Here is an 18730-nt window from a genome sequence, read left to right on the forward strand (position 1 = left end):
CTAAAAGCTTATCTTTGACGTTCACATCACCCATGTATTTATTATATATGGTTACGATCTTGTGTTTCTCGTTACTACTTAGACTGGCCCCCGTCCCTATGTTTGTTCTTATTTACATATCATTTAGAGGGAAGTAACTCAAGAATGTTGTTTCTACATTGATAATTTGTATTGCCCCTGGTTTCAAACATAGGCGTATGGTTCAGCCATCAGATAAAATTGTGCTATTTTAGAGTCTTAAAATTTCTAATAAAATGTGTCCTGTATTTATTGAAAAAATAGCCATGCAGCCAGGGAACCAGGCTAGTTATTACTGGGAAAGTATTCTACAACTTAGGCCTATAGACCATAGCGGAGAATGCTGGATCCATCCGTAGCGGAGGATGCTGGATCTATCCGTAGCGGAGAATGCTGGATCTGTCCGTAGCGGAGAATGCTGGATCTATCCGTAGCGGAGAATGCTGGATCTGTCCGTAGCGGTAGCTGGATCTATCCGTAGCGGAAAATGCTGGATCTATCCGTTTGCGGAGAATGCTGGATCTGTCGGTTTCCCGCGCTTTGTTTAAATACACTGCCATATGAAATAGTTCTATTATAATTTTTTGAAATCGGTATGCAAGAAAAAGATTCTGTCACTGGTTATAGGTGCAGAGGGAAATATTCGGCTCTCGGGTAACTGTTTAGGCGGTAACTCGGCAAGGAGCCTCGTTACCGCCTAAACAGTTACCCTCGAGACCGGATATTTCCATCTGCACCTACAACCGGTGAAAGAATCTTATAGTAGCAAGATAACGACACCTCGATAAATTTGCAAACGATTACGACACATAATGACCCTCAACACGACACACTTATTCAGTGCGTTTTCGTACTGACGTATATGAATTTTTCTTACAATCGTTTACTAATACAATAGAATCAGTTACAGACCACGACTGTATTACTTGTGCACCAGTTTTAGTTACTTGTCTTATACAGGAGCACGCGTGTCTATCCATTATTCAACCGTCATTTATTATCTCTCAGATTGTTTTTCCGTTACGTATTCTCAATAGACATATCTGATTCCAATTTTATTAATATATTTTGACATGTCATATATCGAAACTCTCGGTCAAAATATTTCTATCCTTCATTATATTATATTTCTTTATTTTGCCAGCTTCGAGGACACTATAATGGATATCCGAGTGTTTACGTAATAAGAACTAATGTACACAAATACATTGTTAATACAAAATTGGGTTTTGAAAAAAAACACTTCCCTTAAATATTTTTTAAAAAAATATATAAGACAATATAGGCTGTAAAAGAAAGGTTTATTAAACCATTTCATATGTATATCCGACAAACCAGATAGGCAGCGTATTAGTTTGATGTGTTCACAAAAGATATTTTATAGATCAGTACATAAAAAAAAAATAGAATAAAGCATTTTTCAAACGTCATGCATTCCCCCACAATAACATAATACAACACTGCAATTATCTCAGATATCATAAAAATACTTTCTCTTCATTGTATTTGATTTTAATTTCAAACTTTTCTTAACCTCTCAGTTTTCTTCTAAACTAAGATATCAATAACGACATTGTATCTTTAAATACTTATTGAGTTTGGCACAAAATGTGGATTCAAACAAGTATATTTCTCGTGACGCCTCTCGTTATTACTTTTGTCATTTTCCTCAGCTATAAGTTCTAGATTTGCCCGAAACTCAGCAACTACTTTGAGCGCCTCTTTATCGGTGATATATTCCACCTCAAAATCACCTAGCTTATTCATCCCTTGTGTACTTAATACTCTCGTTATGATCATAGTGTTGTACATTGTTTCTTCATCTGGTAGGCTTCTCAGTAATTGTCCGTCATCTATATGTTCTTTGTTGTGTGGCGGATGTCCTCGGAGGCTACCCGGGTAGTTTGGTGGAAATGCGTACTCCTCGTACTGACGAAAGTTGACGGCTGCATGCTGGACACTACATGTAAAAATTATGTTTGTCAAAATGCGGAATACCTGGTCTTTGGTGGTGAACTTCCCATCTACTCCATACAAACCAAGTATACCAAGCCCTTTCTCTTCTACTGGGGTTTCAAGTTTTTTCCTCCAATTTTGAAGCTCATAGTCTTCCTTGACATCGGCATCCGACTTGTAATATAGGTTAAGGTACTTTCTTACATATGAATAAATACATTCATACAGTTTTATAGCGTCGTCACGGTAGTAATAATGCGGCAGCAAGTTTGGATTATCTGGATCATAAACTCCTCGGGTTTTCAGATCAGATAGAAGGTCTCCGTCTATATCCATTCGCCAGTTCATGTTTTTGTGTTTGATTAACTCTTTCATGCCATCTGAACCTAAGGTTAGGACTTTGTCTACGTAGCCGTTTCGATCCAAGAGTTGTGGAATGCCGACATGGTTAATAGCCAAAAGGTAAAGAAAGTGTGGCATAAGCAGTTTGTAGATTGGGTGACTCTTGTGTATTTGTCTATGGGTACAGACGACGATGCCTTCCATCTTTAAATGAGTGAAACCAAGGTGGGTAACTGATTGATGGTAATTTGCATCGGCTACGTTAAACCACATCTTTGCCAAAATCCACGTGTTCACCGGATCGCTGGGTAGAAAAACTGGATTGTCAGCACCAGGCTTTTGAAAGAGCTGAATGGCAACTGGAACTAGATTGCCATCATAACGTTGATAAAATAACGCAATAGGGGCGGTTATAACGTGTCCTTCTTTAGGATTTACATTTTCTAATATCTCATAATCAATACTAAAAATTCTTTTTTCCTGTAGAGCTTGAGAAAGTGACATATTTTCCAGGAAAGGCTTCAGCATATGATCATCGACGGCAAGTTTTTCTGGAATCTCTGTACAAAGACGTATCATATTAGGGTTTACACCCATAAGACGCTGCATTCCGAATAGCACATCATCGCGCCACCTGAAAATGAGATAAATTTGATTATAAGATAATTAAAACATTATTAGAAAATAAAACAAATAAACAAGCAGACGAATGTTTATCAAACTCCCACATAAATCGTAAATGGTGGAGTTGATCGATACCGCATTCGTGCAACAGCTTCAGGTCTGTAAACACCTTCAACAATGTATATAATTTATTTAAAAATTAACAATACAGACATTGCCTGCATAAAATGTCAAACGGAGAACCCTAGGTATTCCCCAATTTCCCACCTTTAAGGCTCGAAAAAAGCATTGTACAATCTAGATTATGTTGTTGTGACTCTTAAACAAAACACATAATTCATACCTCCCTACTACGGATAAAAACATCGTCTGTGTCTTAATTGAGTTTTTTTTTTCATTTTGAGAGTGAATACGAATGAACGGCAAACAGACGAATTTATCTAGCGATTTCTATTAATTAACTAACTAAACTAACTGTTTCCATGAATGGCGCTAGCGATTTCTATTAATTAACTCACTAAACTAACTGTTTCCATGAATGGCGTTAGCGATTCCTAATTAATCGAATATTCATACTCGTCGTCAAATTCACATAAACTCCGAAAGAAATAATTTCTTATATTTATATTTCCTTCCGTTCTGTTATCAACAGAATATGCGGTTTTTCCATCAAACAATCATGATAAGTATCAGACTTTCGATAAACCTCAAGGTAGATCAGTCATACAGATAGATTCGCCTACATTTATTTTAAAATCGACTTCCAAAAACAATGTAGTCTATTTTCGATAAAAATACATTGTGCATGTAAATATTATCTTACAGTTAAAAGCATTTATCAAAATAAACATTTTATACGTGATGATACCGAACTAATGCAATCAAATATTTTGAAAAAGAATAATCAAATTGTCTTAAAAGAAGTACAAATAAACTAATTTCTATATATTCTATATTAAGAAAGAAGAATAAGCGCAACTATATATATTAAAAAAAAAGTTTAAATTGCTCACCTGTTAAAATTTGAAGGTTCGGGAAACACATTTAACACTCGATGAAAAACCTGACGTATATTCTGCATTTCATGAAATCCGCCAGAAAAGAGCTTCTCTAACTGAGCATCAATTGTTAATGCCACTGCCTCTGTTCCAAGTTCAAACTGATAACTGAAGGAAAATTTTTCCTCTTGAGGTAACTTTTTCACTAATGGTGGACATCCTGGGCATCGTTCTTCAGACAGCTCATAAAGTTCCCTCATATGTCGGAGATCAAGCTTCCTGTCCTCTTCAAAAGAAACACGTGACAATCAGACCTCTCTATTTATAGATATAATAGGACAATCTTTGATAGAATGGAGACACGTGGGAATTTGAACACTCTCTATAGATATGATAAAACAAGTGAAAGTTAGACCATTCTTGTTCAAAACAATCAACAATGTAAGGTAACACATTTGACAGTGCTTAAGTGTGTTAAGTGTAACGTAGAAACTACTTTTTCCAGTGACCAACAAGGAAAATCTTTTTATATGCATAATAGGCCTTTTCAGAATCACATAAATTTGCGAAATGTACTTACTATTATATTGTGGGTATGTAATAGTTTAATATTACACGTAAGAAAAGCCTGCAAAATATAATACCCTTTTGTAACATTGAGGCCGATTGTGGTAAGGCGTCGTCATCAGCAATAAATTTATAAATTCGACCGGCTCTAATGTTTGTAAAAATTGGAATAATCGTTTCTTCTCCAGTAGTATCGTTTGTTACCGTAATCCTGTCAATGTTCCATCCGGTCTCACCAACAGATTTATCTCCGCGTAAATACACGCCAGTAATATTCTGAAACTGTATCGGAATTCTAATATGAACCAGTCTCAAATTTACCGAATTAAATAAATGTAAAACACAGAAAATATTTCTGTAATTTATAGATGTTAATACCTTGTCTAATTCTAAAATTCGATAATATGAAAAACATCGGGTGGCCTGCATGATCCCAAAGGATCAGAAATCATATTAAATCAAAGTTCGAAGCGCAACTTTTTCGGCACCTACGCGGCACTATTAAACTACTGTTGTAAAGTTTAATGCTGTCTATAAAAGTCCTTTTGAAACACAGAACGCAGTCAAGCAAAGTACTCAAATAATGTACATAATGATAACACTGCACTTATTGAAATATGAATTTATTTATTGTGGAGAAGCACATTGACACGAGGCAAGAAAGGAAACATTTTTTAAAGCTGATATTGAGTAGATGTCTTAGCCTACATCTATGTATAAATATGTATATTTAGATCTGTAAACTGAAAAGTGCAAGCCATAACGCGGATTTCGGTAATGGGATACATGCACATTGGAAATATTTTATCTTTAATCATGCGTCTTTCACTCTTTAATAACCTAACACATCGCAGAGAAATTCCACGTACTATGTTTTGTTTTCTTCAACCCTACATTTTTCTAAAAGATTTAAACCAAAAATAACACCCGCTTCATACGACAACAGGTAATGACTGGTACGAATTAGTTTGTCAATAGTCATTTCAACTACACTTGCACGCTTAAATGGGCATTAAAAGCATCATTTTAAGGCTTCTGGTATATTTTCTGGTCCTTCGGGATCACTGATTTCAACTCATTTAGATTTGAAGATTGAATACTGCTTAAGCCGGTGCTAGGGGGCGTGGGCAGTGTTGCATTTTCCATTACTGCTCATGAACAGACTCAATCAAACCGAGTCTGCAATTTTCACTGTTCGCCTTGTTCTCGATGCTTCCGAGGGATCTACTTTTCAGATTTTAATTCTTTCATTAATCCTGACAAGATTCATTGTTAAAATCTGAATGTGGTACAAAACATGCTACATTTATTGCTTGTGTTTACGCACAGCCGTGTTACAAACAATAGACTGTCAGAAAAGGTTACCAGTGTCAATAGACGTTACATCTGTCAGAAAAAAATCAATTACATTGGATTCTCAGCGGCGAGTGATTATATGGAAGACTGACTGTTTTTTCAATGTACATAGTACCCCTAGCAAATTCCAGTGTTATAGTGGGGAATAAGCCATTGAACTGGTATCGTTTTCCTTTAGTTTGTAATCGTGTATTCGGGTATTGCATTAAAAGCTCTAGGTTTTCAGGTCTGTTGACAGTTGTGTTAACTCAGAGAACAAGACCCGTCAAAAGGTTGTGAGAAACAGTTACAATATATGTGTAGGTATAAACGTTGTTAATAAGCTTACCGATTGATTCTTTACTTTAAAAATATTCTCGTAGCCTCTTTTAAACTTTTCTGGAAATACACCAGCAGCTAGCTCAATCTCTTTGCCAATATCGCCATCATCTCCAAGAAGTTGAACATGAATTACACCCATGCGTAATGCACTCGGTTTGTCGGCGGACTCAACAGCAATAGTGTAGTCTTTTAAATAAAGAAATTCATTTAATCAAAATCTTGAAAATGGTATAATAACATTTAGCATTAATGAAATTATTGCTTAGGGTAGCAAAGGTTTTAGAAATAATTATATTACTTGACTATTGTATTGATATTAACCGATATGAAGAATCCAACTTATGACCGCAGAAAATGTCCAAAACGGTAGAAATTTAAAGCAATGTGTCAATAAATGCTTTATCTTTATTTCATAAAAACACCAACTTCCTTTTAATCATGAAGTTCAAAAGATATTTAAAGATATATTTTACCTACATTTTCTTATAAAGTAGTTTGAGTTCATAATAGAAGACATCAGAAAAAACTAGATTAATCATGTAATCGCTAAAGTAAGTTTTCTACGCTGAGCGTAAGAAAAGACAGGTTTGAATTCACGATGTAATACGCTGATGAAGCTCAAATTCAGTGAAGATATACTTACATGGGTAGGTAAAGATTGACTCCAACAATGATTTTATAGCCCCATGAATTAGAAGAAGGAATAACCCAAATGCCAACATATAGAAGAAATTGGTATAATCCATGCTGCTTTGTCGAGATATTAATATACCATGTATTGATTCGACGCTCGTTTGTAGCAAGTGAACCAAAATAAAAGTGTTTCCACATGCGATATCTAAAATAAAAAAAATAATACAGGGTTTCATGTCTGCATATAATTTTCTTTGCGGTGAGCAAAATGAAATGCAAGTTTTTGTAACTTCAAGTTATCCAACGTAATTTTACTGTATAATAATTCTTTTTAATGTTTCACCTTCTTATTTTGCGCTGAAAAATAAATGCGGTGATTTTAAACACCTCACCAGTGTTAGAAATATCTATTATCTGCTATGTTCCTTTTTATTAAACATTGCAATTAGTTATTATACAGAATAAAAATATTCTAATTCCATATTGTATTCTTGGTAAAAGCTGACAAAACTCTGAACTTAATTAACTTTTTGATCATAACTGAAGTATAGAAATTGGATACTTTTGTTTTGTAGCTTTAATGCCCTATGAAATGCAATACATAAGTTTACAAAGTTTATGTAAACTATTAATTTAATTTAAGTCGTATAGAATTTGGATTTTGTTTAGTTTTAAAATTTGTTTTATCTGTTGTAAACACAAAATAAATCACAATGCTGGCTTTCATAATGTACGTGCAGATAATAATCTTCAAGGTATTAAGAAAGATAAGGTGTTATCAAAACAGATTATGGTCTGGGATATTGATTAGCTGACACTGTTGTGTAAATACAGTCTATACTGCTAAACGTAGACGTCATCAGACGAGTCTCCATCTGTCACTGGATGTTTCGCCCCTTACTTCGGAACATCCTCTAGATGGCGGGACAGGTAGTGTTGATCAGTCACTACCTCGTCTACGTTGGCTGCCATGTTGGTTCATTGCGTCGTAGCCGAAGCCAACAGGACGCTCTCTCTCCAGCTTTCCCAAGAGCGTGGGCTGCGGTCTTTCCGGATTTCCCCTTAATGCCCACTGCTCCTAGCATTCTCCATACTGACTGTGATGGAAAGCCTCTGCATCCAACTTCTGCTGGGAAGACCCATGTTTTCCAACCTCTATCTCTACAGGTGTCAGCCAAATCTTGGTATTTTCCCTTCTTGATCTCATGCGCCTCATCTACTCTCTCCTCCCAAGGAACAGTAAGTTCCACCAATATCACTAACTTCGGAGACCTGGACCACATAACTATGTCTGGCCGGAGAGATGTGTGGGTCACTTCCTCAGGGAACTTCAAAGCTTCTTCCCAAGGTCTACCAACATTTCCCAATTCTTGGTTTTATGTAGAATGCCAGTAGTTGTTGACTTTGAAGATTTTTTCTCTCCTTCTTTGACAAAAGTTGATAAACTGGGGTCCTGTCCGATTTAGGGGTCTAGCTTTCTTCCTCTCTTTCTCCAGGATGTCTGCCATCTCACGAAGAACTTGGTCGTGGCGCCATCTATACCGACCCTGGGTTAGTGCGGTGTTACACGATGATATCATATGACGTAATGATCCTGTGTTCCCGAACAGTGGGCAGCTGGAATCTTCTGCTAACTTCCACAGCTTCAGATTTGTCGGAGAGGGCAACATGTCATATACAGATCGAAGAAGGAAACTCAATTGAAATGGCTCCTGCCAGGTAATCTTCCTCTCTGGTAAGTTCCATTTCGTTCAATTCCCTTGTGGTCCAAGTTGGACTGACCTTGATGATCTTGTCTCCACTTCTGCTCTCCTTAGTTCCTTCTGTACCATTGATCTTCTCTCCACTTTATCAGACTCCCTCCATCGTTGATGGTGCCTGGTACCAAGCCCTTCTCTACCCCTATTTGTTGATCCTACTATATCCTGGTGCTTGAGGTTACTTTCAGCTTGTTCCACTGCTTGGCTCACTGACCATTTTCTCCCGGTTCTAACGTCTATACCTGTACCTCTGATCTTCTCATCAGTTGAATCCCTAAGTGTCAGCAACAGGCGTGCCTTAGCGACTTTGTACTCCTCGACCAGGGAGTTGAATGGCATCTGCAGGTTTGTTGAACGGCTGTATAAGCCTATATTGGTGAATGATGGTAGCAGGCCTAGCCACCTCCTTAGATGCTTGCTAACCGACTGTTCCAGCTTCTCGACTGTGCTGATGGCGATTTCGTTGACCATCAATGGCCAGATGAGCCTAGCCAGGAGACAGTGCTGAAAATTTCATGTTTTGTACTTCCCTGGACGCTCTGACTTGTCTATCCTCCTAAGCCCTTCTTCAACTTGTTGTTTTAACCTGTCTTGACTTTTGGTGTCCTTGAGTGTGGATTCAAACCACTTTCCCAAACACTTTACTGGGTTGTTGACTAAAGAAGGAATCTCCTCCTTCTGTATAAACAACTTGAACTTGCCCGTTACTTTTCCCTTTCTCACTACCAAACACCTCTACTTTCCTGGTTTAAACAGCATCCGCGCCCATGACACGGTCTCGTCAAGTGCTTGTAGGATCCATCTTGCCTGGATGTGGGTTTCTGTAGTGACAGTCAGGTCATCCATGAACTCCCTATTGGATGGAAGACGAATCCCAGCGTTTGTCTGTGGGCCTCTTGATTCCCTCTCTGCTGCTCGGATAATCATGTTCATCTCCATAACGAACAAGATGACAGAGATGGTGCATCCTGTGACAATCCCCTTCTCTAGTGGTACCCAATCTGTTGTGAACCTGTTGCACGAGAACCTCAGATGAATGTTGCTGAAGTAGCTCATGATCAAGTTGCTAGAGTGCTCTGGGACATGGTAGTGCTGTAGTGCCACCTTAAATAGTTGGTGGGGTGTGGAGCCATAGGCGTTAGCTAGGTCAAGCCATACTACTATAAGGTCCTTCTGATTGATTCTCGCCTCATGTAGCAGTTGTGTCAGTGTACTGGTATGCTTGATACAACCGGAGAATCCAGGAATTCCTTATTTCTGTACAAAGGTGTCAATATACTCATTCCCTATCATGTAGGTCGTCATTCGCTTGGCTAGGATGGAGAAGAAGATCTTCCTTTCCACACTCAACAATGAAATGGTTCGGAACTGTTTGATGGTCTTCGAGTTCTTCTCTTTTGGGACTAGGCAGCTCTCTGCCATCTGCCAGCATTTTGGAACAGTTCCTTTTCTCCACTTTATACTACCCTCAAGAGTGACCAGAGTGTACGTAAAAGTCTGGGGCATTTCTTATACACCTTGTACGGGATATCACTAGGGCATGGGGCTGAGCAAGAGCGTGCCTTCTTAACCACATCATTAATCTCTTTCCATGTGGGTTCCTTCATGTCTAGTGGGGTTACTGGTTCCCCAACTGGTTGAATTTTTCCACATTCTCATGCTTCGGTGTGGGTCGGAATGGGTTTCCCTAAGGTGCTGTTCCACCTCGTTCTGGCTACTCTCAAGCTTCCCATATTTCTCCTCACTCAATAGCTCTTTCGTAAATTTGTATGGGCTTGATATGAAGGCTGTTCTCTTCCTAGCTTTTTCCCGCCTTTTTCGTCTCAGTCTCTCAGCATTGGTTAGCACCTTTTGTCTTGATCTGTTCACTGAGTTGAATGATACCTTCTTTCTCAACATTACTTGACTGCTTGTAACGCTTTCTCAGGGCCCGCAGTTCTGCTCAGATCTTCTTAATTTCACAGAGTCACCTGTTGGGAACTGGCGGCTGTTTCGGTAGATTGGGTTTCTTTTCTAGGCCAAATTTCTCCTTTCCAAGGGCGTAAGCAAGTGTCGTAAGTACATCAAGTTTCCTCTCGACTGCTCCAGTGAGTGCTGACTGTAGAATTAGGTCCAAGTCTTCATCAAACAGTACCCATCCTTGATCATTCATCTTTGGCCAAGCAATCGTTTGTTTCCTCCCACTAGAAGTTGGCTGCTTCCTTTCCTCGACTGGATCGTGTGTCAACTCTTTGCTTTCTTCAAGTGGTGATGTGCGCCATGTTTCTGGGAAGGTAAATGGACCTTCAGTGCTTGCTTCTGCAGCTGGAACTCTGTCACTGATTTGGGTGTTACTAGACCCAAATATGGGAGAGTCGTCTCTGCTACTTGTCAGCCCGAATATTGGCGAGTCCTCTTCTGTGTCTGGTACATCATTATCTTGCTCCTCAGGGACAATATCCTGTATACTGCCCTGCAAACTCAAGAGGTCATCTACCGACTGTGCTACCTCCGCCGTAGACCCGCTTCCGGCCAGGAGCTGAGATAATTCTAATACTGTGGTTTGGCACCTGACTAGATATCTCCCCCGTCTCACCAGGTAAACTTGTGCGTTACTGATGTTTTCACGTGACCGACAGTCGCTCTTCGTCTGATGCATCTTCAGTCCTCGATGATTCTTGCAAATCTTCCCGCATTGACACACCACTGATGTGGTTATTCCAGTCGAAGTCCGTTGTACGTTCCTGTTCGTTGCCGTTGTGTCCGTCCTGTTGCGCCCTTCATCCTCCCCCTCCTCTCGGATGGCCCTTGGGGTGTTTACTCTTGTTCTGTTGTAGCAATCTGTGTGGTTGTCTCCTCGCAAAGACTGTGTGTGTTACGGGGTGCCGACCCATTACACACCGGTTTCTAGTCTTCCCTAGATGCCATTTGTCTCTCCAGCGTCACCATTCTTTCTTAGTTGTCATCCAGCCTTTCCTGAAAGTCACTGGTAAACCAGCATGAATGTTGTGTAAATACAGCCTATACTGCTAAACGTAGACGTCATCAGCCGAGTCTCCATCTGTCACTGGATGTTTTGCCCCTTACCTAGCACTCCGTTGAAATGGATAGAATCTTATCTCACGAACAGAACAATGAAAGTTTTAGTCGAACAGTCAGCATCTGACATGGAGCCACTAAGGTTTGGTGTCCCGCAGGGTTCTTGTGCCGGACCTGTGATCTTTACCCTGTATATATCGGCTCTTAACCGAGTGGTGCAGAATAACCAGCTGATCTCTATGGATACGCGGACGACCACAAGATTGCGTTAAAAATTCAGCAGCGGAATTCTCAAAATGAGACAACTGTTCTTCAAAATCGACAGTTGTCTAAATTGAAATCATAAAATGGATGACAACTTCAAACTGAAAATGAATCAGTCTAAAACTGAAATTATTATGTATGGAACAAGACAACAGTTAGCGAAATTGGACATCACAAGTGTAAACGTTGGTGGGTGTGACGTAAAATGCGTCGATCACTTCAGAGACCTAGGTGTAACTATGACCAATACACTCAACTTTGACCATCACATTCAGAAAAATGGTCAGATAGCTATGTACAGTTACGAAACCTTAGGGCTATACGGAAACATCTCACACAGAAGTCAACTGAATCATTAGTGCATGGATTGGTTCATTCTCTCACATTGACTTCTGCAACAGTTTATTTACAGAAATTCCAGCCTACCAAATCAAAAACTACAGCGAGTCCAAAATCATGCCGTAGAGTAGTCAAGATGGCTTCCTATGAAAAACCAAGTACCGAACTTCTGAAAGAATTACACTGGCTTCCAGTTAAGGCTAGAGTCATGTTCAAAGTTTAGTAATGGTCTTCGTGTCATCAATGGTACAGCTCCAGTATATTGAGGGAAATGTTTGTACTACTCGCACAACGATACAGACTTCAACTTTAAATCCCTAGACGGCGAACAAAACTAGCAGACAGATCTATGGCAGTCGTTGGTCCCAAATGGTGGAAACGACTAGCCTAGCTATCTGAAAAACATTCAGTCTGAAGCCAGCTTTAGATCAAAACTGAAAACACATTTATTAGGCAGTTTTATGAACAATGAGTGTAGTCTTGTTAAAATACAAAATATTCAGAAGTGGTGTAAAATAGTATTTATATATGTCCAAATCTTTAAATCTAAGTTCTAGAATCCTGTTCATATTTTGTATGTATATATGTTAAATGTGTGTTATGTAATTGTAAAGCGCAATAGAATATTTTATAATTTTTGCGCTATATAAATGCCATGTATTTGTATATGTATTTGTATTTGTATACCTCGGAACATCCTCTAGATGGCGGGGCAGGTAGTGTTGATCAGTTACTACCTCGTCTACATTGGCTGCCAAGCTGGTTCATTGCGTCTAAATGTGACAACAACTAGGTTATATTAAAATAGAGAAAAGTGGAAAAGTTTGTAACCTATACTTAAAGCCACAACAGAAGTGTGTAAATGTAATTTTTAGAAAATCAGGTACTTATTCTATTAAATACATGTGTCAATTTAGACAAGAATGTCGATCCCAAGTTCTTTATGCTCTAGCTATTATCAAGATATTTCTAATGAAACAAGAAAGGTTTCACTTTTGGTTTGATCGACCAGTAAATTTAAAAGTTTTATTATACATTTTAATGACAGGTGACAAAGGCTGTTACATATTTCATTGGAGATTTATTTATTTTTTAACTATATGTAGTCCTTTCATTGATACACATTACTGAACATTATGCACCCCTAGGTTTTGCTAATAGAAAAATCCTGACTAAAAGGTAAATAACCTTTGTAGGGAAGGTCAGTTTTAAAATAAACATCGGATTGAATAATACATTAACAATATCCACATTTAAAACAATTTACGTGCAATGACTATCAAACTATTGATATATTTTGACAATATTTGGCGTGAATTTGGGAGAACATAAATTTTATTCAAGACCTTTATTATATATATGTAGTAACTTTAAGCACTAAAGAATACATTTTTTCTAAGAGTAATCTAGTTTCTTGATAGCTCACATTGCATTTAGTTGAAAGTATGTGGACAAACTGTATTACAGTTCATTTTTAGGTTTGATTTTGTTTTTAATTTCAAGAAAGTCAGTGAAACATTTATAAGTTAAAACTGTTCAAAAGATATATTCTATGCTGTTAAAACTACTATAAGTCAAATATGCTAAGGATGTACTTTTTGTTACACACTTTGGATTAAAAAGGCTTCTGTACATGGTCTCCCATATATGAAGAGGTATTTTAAACATATGCGAAGAAGTTATTTAAACAGTTTAAACGTATGTCCCCTGTCCCCCAGTTCATCAGCATTTACTTTGACAGATTTCCTTTCATGAACGCCTTTTTAATATTGAATTGAAGTTTGACTGGATTGTTTGAACGATGACCTTTTGGTGTAATACGACATAAGGATTTTATTTAATAGGGATTTATTCACAGTTTAAGTAACAGTTGAACGCAACACACCGTGGCCAGGAGCGTCCTCTGGGGCAATAAGCGATATCTCTGACCCCCTATAGCAACAGAAATGCGACCAGTCATGTGAACTAATACTTTTCGTGAGAAAGTAATGGAGTCAAGCAAATGTGGCAGCTTAAAACATATTTCATACAATTTCAATGTAATACAAAATAATAACAGATACGACATATGTCCTCAGTTCGATGCATGCGCTCTATTTTTTTTTTGTTCCCCTCATATATTTGCGTGACCATATGTAATGTTTTCTTCAAAATTTTGTATTTGTCCCGTGTTTTTGTATGTATACGAACTGAGAATTTGTTGAATAAACTTTAAAGCATTTTGGTAGAAATTAAGTGACGACGACCAAATAGAGAATGAGTAAGCATAGCGGAAAGCTGTTGCAGCGTTTTTATGGTCGTTTCTCCAGAACGTACAATTATTATTCATTTGTTATAACTTTTAACTTATTGCTTATTTGGCATTACTTATTACTTATTACTTATAATTCATCACTTGTTATCTATAACTTATAAGCCGATGATACGCCCTGTTTACGCACATATGAAAAAATACTGCGTATCAACAAGACATAGTAGTACGATAGTCAGTTAATAGTTGATAGTCAAGAAAATAAATACATTATTTTCTATATGTATTCAAACATTTTCTGCCTTTCAGAATGCTTGATATTGAGTTATTGTCCAAGAGTAAAAATCATAAGAAGTTATAAATAGCGAGTAAAAAACTAAATGATGTAAATAATAAGCCATACAAAATGAATAGTAAAATTTATAATTTGGAATTTATAAATAATAAATGTTCCTCCAGGGTTTCCGTATACTTGTAACATACACCGCGGTTTATTGAAACAGTAACCAAACTAAATTTTTCGAATATTTTACGCTTAAAAGATTAAAGCGATTATGTTACACAGAACAAAAAACAAACTTCCGATTTTTATACATATCTTCTAATGTTATAAAAATAAAGAACATGTCAAATATAAGCTTTAGCGAACAATTATGTGTCAAATAAAACTAATTATAACTGGATTGTTCGCATAACAATTAAAAAAGAAAACTTTGCACGTGATTATAAAACCATGTTTATAAAATCAAGCCTTTCAGTCTGATTTTAAATAATTTTTTTGACATTAAGAAAAACGTTGAAAAATTAAAATTCATTTAGTTTTCTTTCATTTTGATACGCCTAGAATTCCACCAATTTTAGATGAACGTGTCATTGGCATACTTGATATTGGTATGGCGACGAATGAGGTTTCTAGGGTCTAGCTGTGCTATTCCTTTTCAAGCAATGGGGCGTATGGACGATTTACCACGTAGTGGACTTCCGCGCGTGACGACAAAACCGCTTTATCATGTAAACCCACGGATGCAATCGTTTCCAAACTGCCACTGTCATTGCCACTGATACCCCTTGTATACATAACAACCGAATATCTGACCAAACCGTACGCAATCGTCTACGCGAGGATGATCTAGGTGGACGTTGCCCTTACGTTGGCTGTGTTATAACACTACATCACCGCGTAAATCGTGTTTAACATGGCACGTACACACAATTGCTGATTAAAGCATCAATGAAATAGCGTCCTCTTCTTTGACGAGTCGGGATTTTCCATTCTTCGAAGTGATGACAGGGTTCGAGTATACCGTAGAAGAAATGAACGTTATGCCGCCTGCTGTGTACTCGAACGAGCTCGTTTCGGGAATGGAGGTTCCGTCTTCGTCTTGGCAGGCATTTTGCATAGTTATCGCACATTCCTCATCGTGATCGATGGAAATGAAAATGCCCAACGCTAGCGAGATAAAATTCTTACGAGGCAGTCATCCCACTGTGTCAAAATAATGCCAAAATACTTTGTTTCAACAGGATAGTGCCACAAGCCCTACATGTACAGCTATAGATAAAGGACGAGATCTGACTAGTGTTTTAGACGTCGACCTATTCCATTGTCGGACGTAAATTAAATGACAAACAAGTCTTAATTCAGGAGTAAGATTATTTCTCTGAGTGTGTAAGATCTACATGTCATATCAGACTATGCATACAATCGAAAACTATATTTTTTAACTCAATAAACGAAACTATAACTTAAACAGATTAGTAATACTCAGAGATATTTTGTACAGTACCTCTTAAAGTATCGACAGATAATGAAAAATGAGCCGTGCCATGAGAAAAACAACATAGTGGCTTTGCGATCAGCATGGATCCCAGACCAGTCTGTGCATCCGTGCAGTCTGGTCAGGATCCATGCTGTCCGCTTACATTTTCTTCAACTCCAATAGGCTTTAAAAGCGAACAGCATGGATCCTGACCAGACTACGCGGATGCGCAGGCTGGTCTGGATCCATGCTGGTCTCAAAGCCACTATGTTTGGTTTTCTCATGGCGCGGCTCAAATATATTACTATAAATAGTTTTCAAATGAAACTTGATCGAGATAACAAGAATGCATTAAAATGACTACATGTACAGAATATAATCTTGAAAGTAGACTTACTTGCGTAAATTTCTAAGACAACATTTCCACCGTTGAATCACCGAGTAAAATTAAATTACCAAGAAAGAAACTGTTACATTAAAAGGTAAATGATTGTCCAGTTTGGTCAACAGAAATGTTAAACTATATCAAGCTTTGTCCATAAACAAACCTTTAAAACAGAACGCCAAGTAACCAGCCTAATATAGTTTGTAATGTACCTTTAATCTTTTCAAGTTATCATTTGAATTTAAAACATACTGTATGTATATAGAGATCAGCCACCCACTTTATCTTTTCATTGAAATGAGAAAAAAGTATTTCATAGAAGAAAAGAAGGAAAAAAGCGTTTAAAGCTTGCAACTATTGTCACAAATGTACGATCTTTTGAAACTTAATCTAACCTGTTTTTTTTCTTTCTTGGTATTTAACAAGGAAGCTGGTAATTTAAACAAATACCGGGGTTGATCTTTTCGTGGAAGAGGAAAAATGTACTTACATCTTTTCAAGGAATAAAAGGAGTAAGTAGGTAGTCAACATATTGTGTGAAATATATATCAATTCCCCTTAATGCAGGTTTTATATTAGTTAGTTTTGTCTGAAATGTCTTCTCTTGTTTCAAACTTGTTCTTCTAACAATTTAAAACACTTATTTTACAAAACATTGATATTTTAATTTGTTTTTTTTTTTTTATTAAATTTGGGTTTTACGCCGGCTTGTCAGCAGTATTTCAGTTATGTAACGGATGGCAGTTAGCCTAAAAATGTTCTAGGATTCTGTACTAGTACAAACCTGTTCTCCGCATGTAATTGCCAACTTCCCAACATGAATGAGGCTGTGGACGAATTATTTCAGACACAATGTCTTCTTTCAATTCATATCAGAGCCTCGCCCGATGTTTGAACTCACGACCCTGCGATCCGTATATCTGCGCCATCCCTACTGAGCTTAGCAGGCGATATTTAGGTTTCTTGTTGATTTATTTTGGATCAATTTCACGTTCAGAGGCACTTTACATAGTTCAAATGCAGCCACACAGGGCGCATAATTTATCCTCTACTAGTAGACACAGAGCGATCTGACCAGAGGGACAGAGTGAGACAAAGCCCCCACGACAGATAGATCAGAAATCAGATACAGGCTTGTCCGGCTGACTTAGCCAAGTTCGTTGCGAATAGACAGCCTGGTTCTTTAACGTATCCAGTGTATAGCACTGATACATGCAAGGATTGCCTGGGTTCCTGGCCAGTACAGTTCTAGTTGGGTGGGAATCACTGAAAAGCGTTTCTGAAAATGCTGCCGGGGATCGATCCCCCGGCCTCAGGATTGGAAGGTCAGTGTGCAAACCACTGAGCCATCCCTCCACCGATGATACTACTGGAAAAAGAAACGCAATCATTTGTTTTAATGTAGATAAAATAGAACTTCTTCATACACATCGCATATAATACATATTACTAGAGTAACCACTAAGTACCATTAGAGCCTCAAAAAACTAAAAGAAAGTTTGGGTACACAACCGACTTATTTTTTCTCATCCCGACATCCAACGTAACTGAGGATGAGGTTTTGTATACATTCTTGTTTTTTTGTATTGACCACGGTCACATTGTACTCACTTCAAACATGATACATGCACTCACATATGATTAGAAGACAAAATATGCGTGCTTTTTTGTTTACTTCAATACAAAAAAAGAAAAACACAACATATAGTAGGAGAACTCTGAGCGACCCAATCTTAGAGAAAAGAACCTATTAGCTTGTATCGACTTAATGTGGATTGTAGTTTCTGGTCGATTATCCGAAGCGTTGAAGTTAGCTCTGGTGTGTGTATTTAATCTGGGCATCGGTGTTAGTTCGGGAGACGTCAGTATTAGACTAATGCTGCACTAGATTGTTAACAGTTTGACTTTTTGTTCTCTCTATATATATTATTTTACTATTATATGTTATAATGGTGTTCTTTATGTTTAAAATATTTACAAACGAATAAACTTCGAGATGTAGGGTAAGTACGAGTGTTGGTCCACCCAAACCGGTTTCCCCAGGTGTTTTTGCATGAACCGTTCCAAGGCGTGCCACTGGGGTTTTTGTTTGTTCGTTTGCCCTCGTGTGTTGCCCTTTGTGTGTTGAGAGCGTTATT

The 18730-nt window shown here is 37.8% G+C and overlaps 1 protein-coding gene across 1 annotated transcript; it reads right to left on the bottom strand.

Moving 5' to 3' along the window:
• Positions 1–1300: 1300 nt before the first annotated feature.
• On the bottom strand, positions 1301–16889 carry LOC123541244 (polyunsaturated fatty acid 5-lipoxygenase-like). Its single transcript, XM_045326659.2, has 6 exons — positions 16605–16889; positions 6826–7020; positions 6190–6368; positions 4583–4787; positions 3954–4224; positions 1301–2950 (listed from the first exon to the last, which is right to left on the bottom strand). The coding sequence occupies exons 2-6, from the start codon at positions 6926–6928 to the stop codon at positions 1600–1602; spliced, it is 2109 nt and encodes a 702-aa protein (XP_045182594.2). The 5' UTR covers positions 6929–7020; positions 16605–16889; the 3' UTR covers positions 1301–1599.
• Positions 16890–18730: the final 1841 nt, after the last annotated feature.

Source organism: Mercenaria mercenaria, chromosome 16 (assembly GCF_021730395.1).
Source record: "Mercenaria mercenaria strain notata chromosome 16, MADL_Memer_1, whole genome shotgun sequence".
In the NCBI taxonomy this organism is placed as follows: Eukaryota; Metazoa; Mollusca; class Bivalvia; order Venerida; family Veneridae; genus Mercenaria; species Mercenaria mercenaria.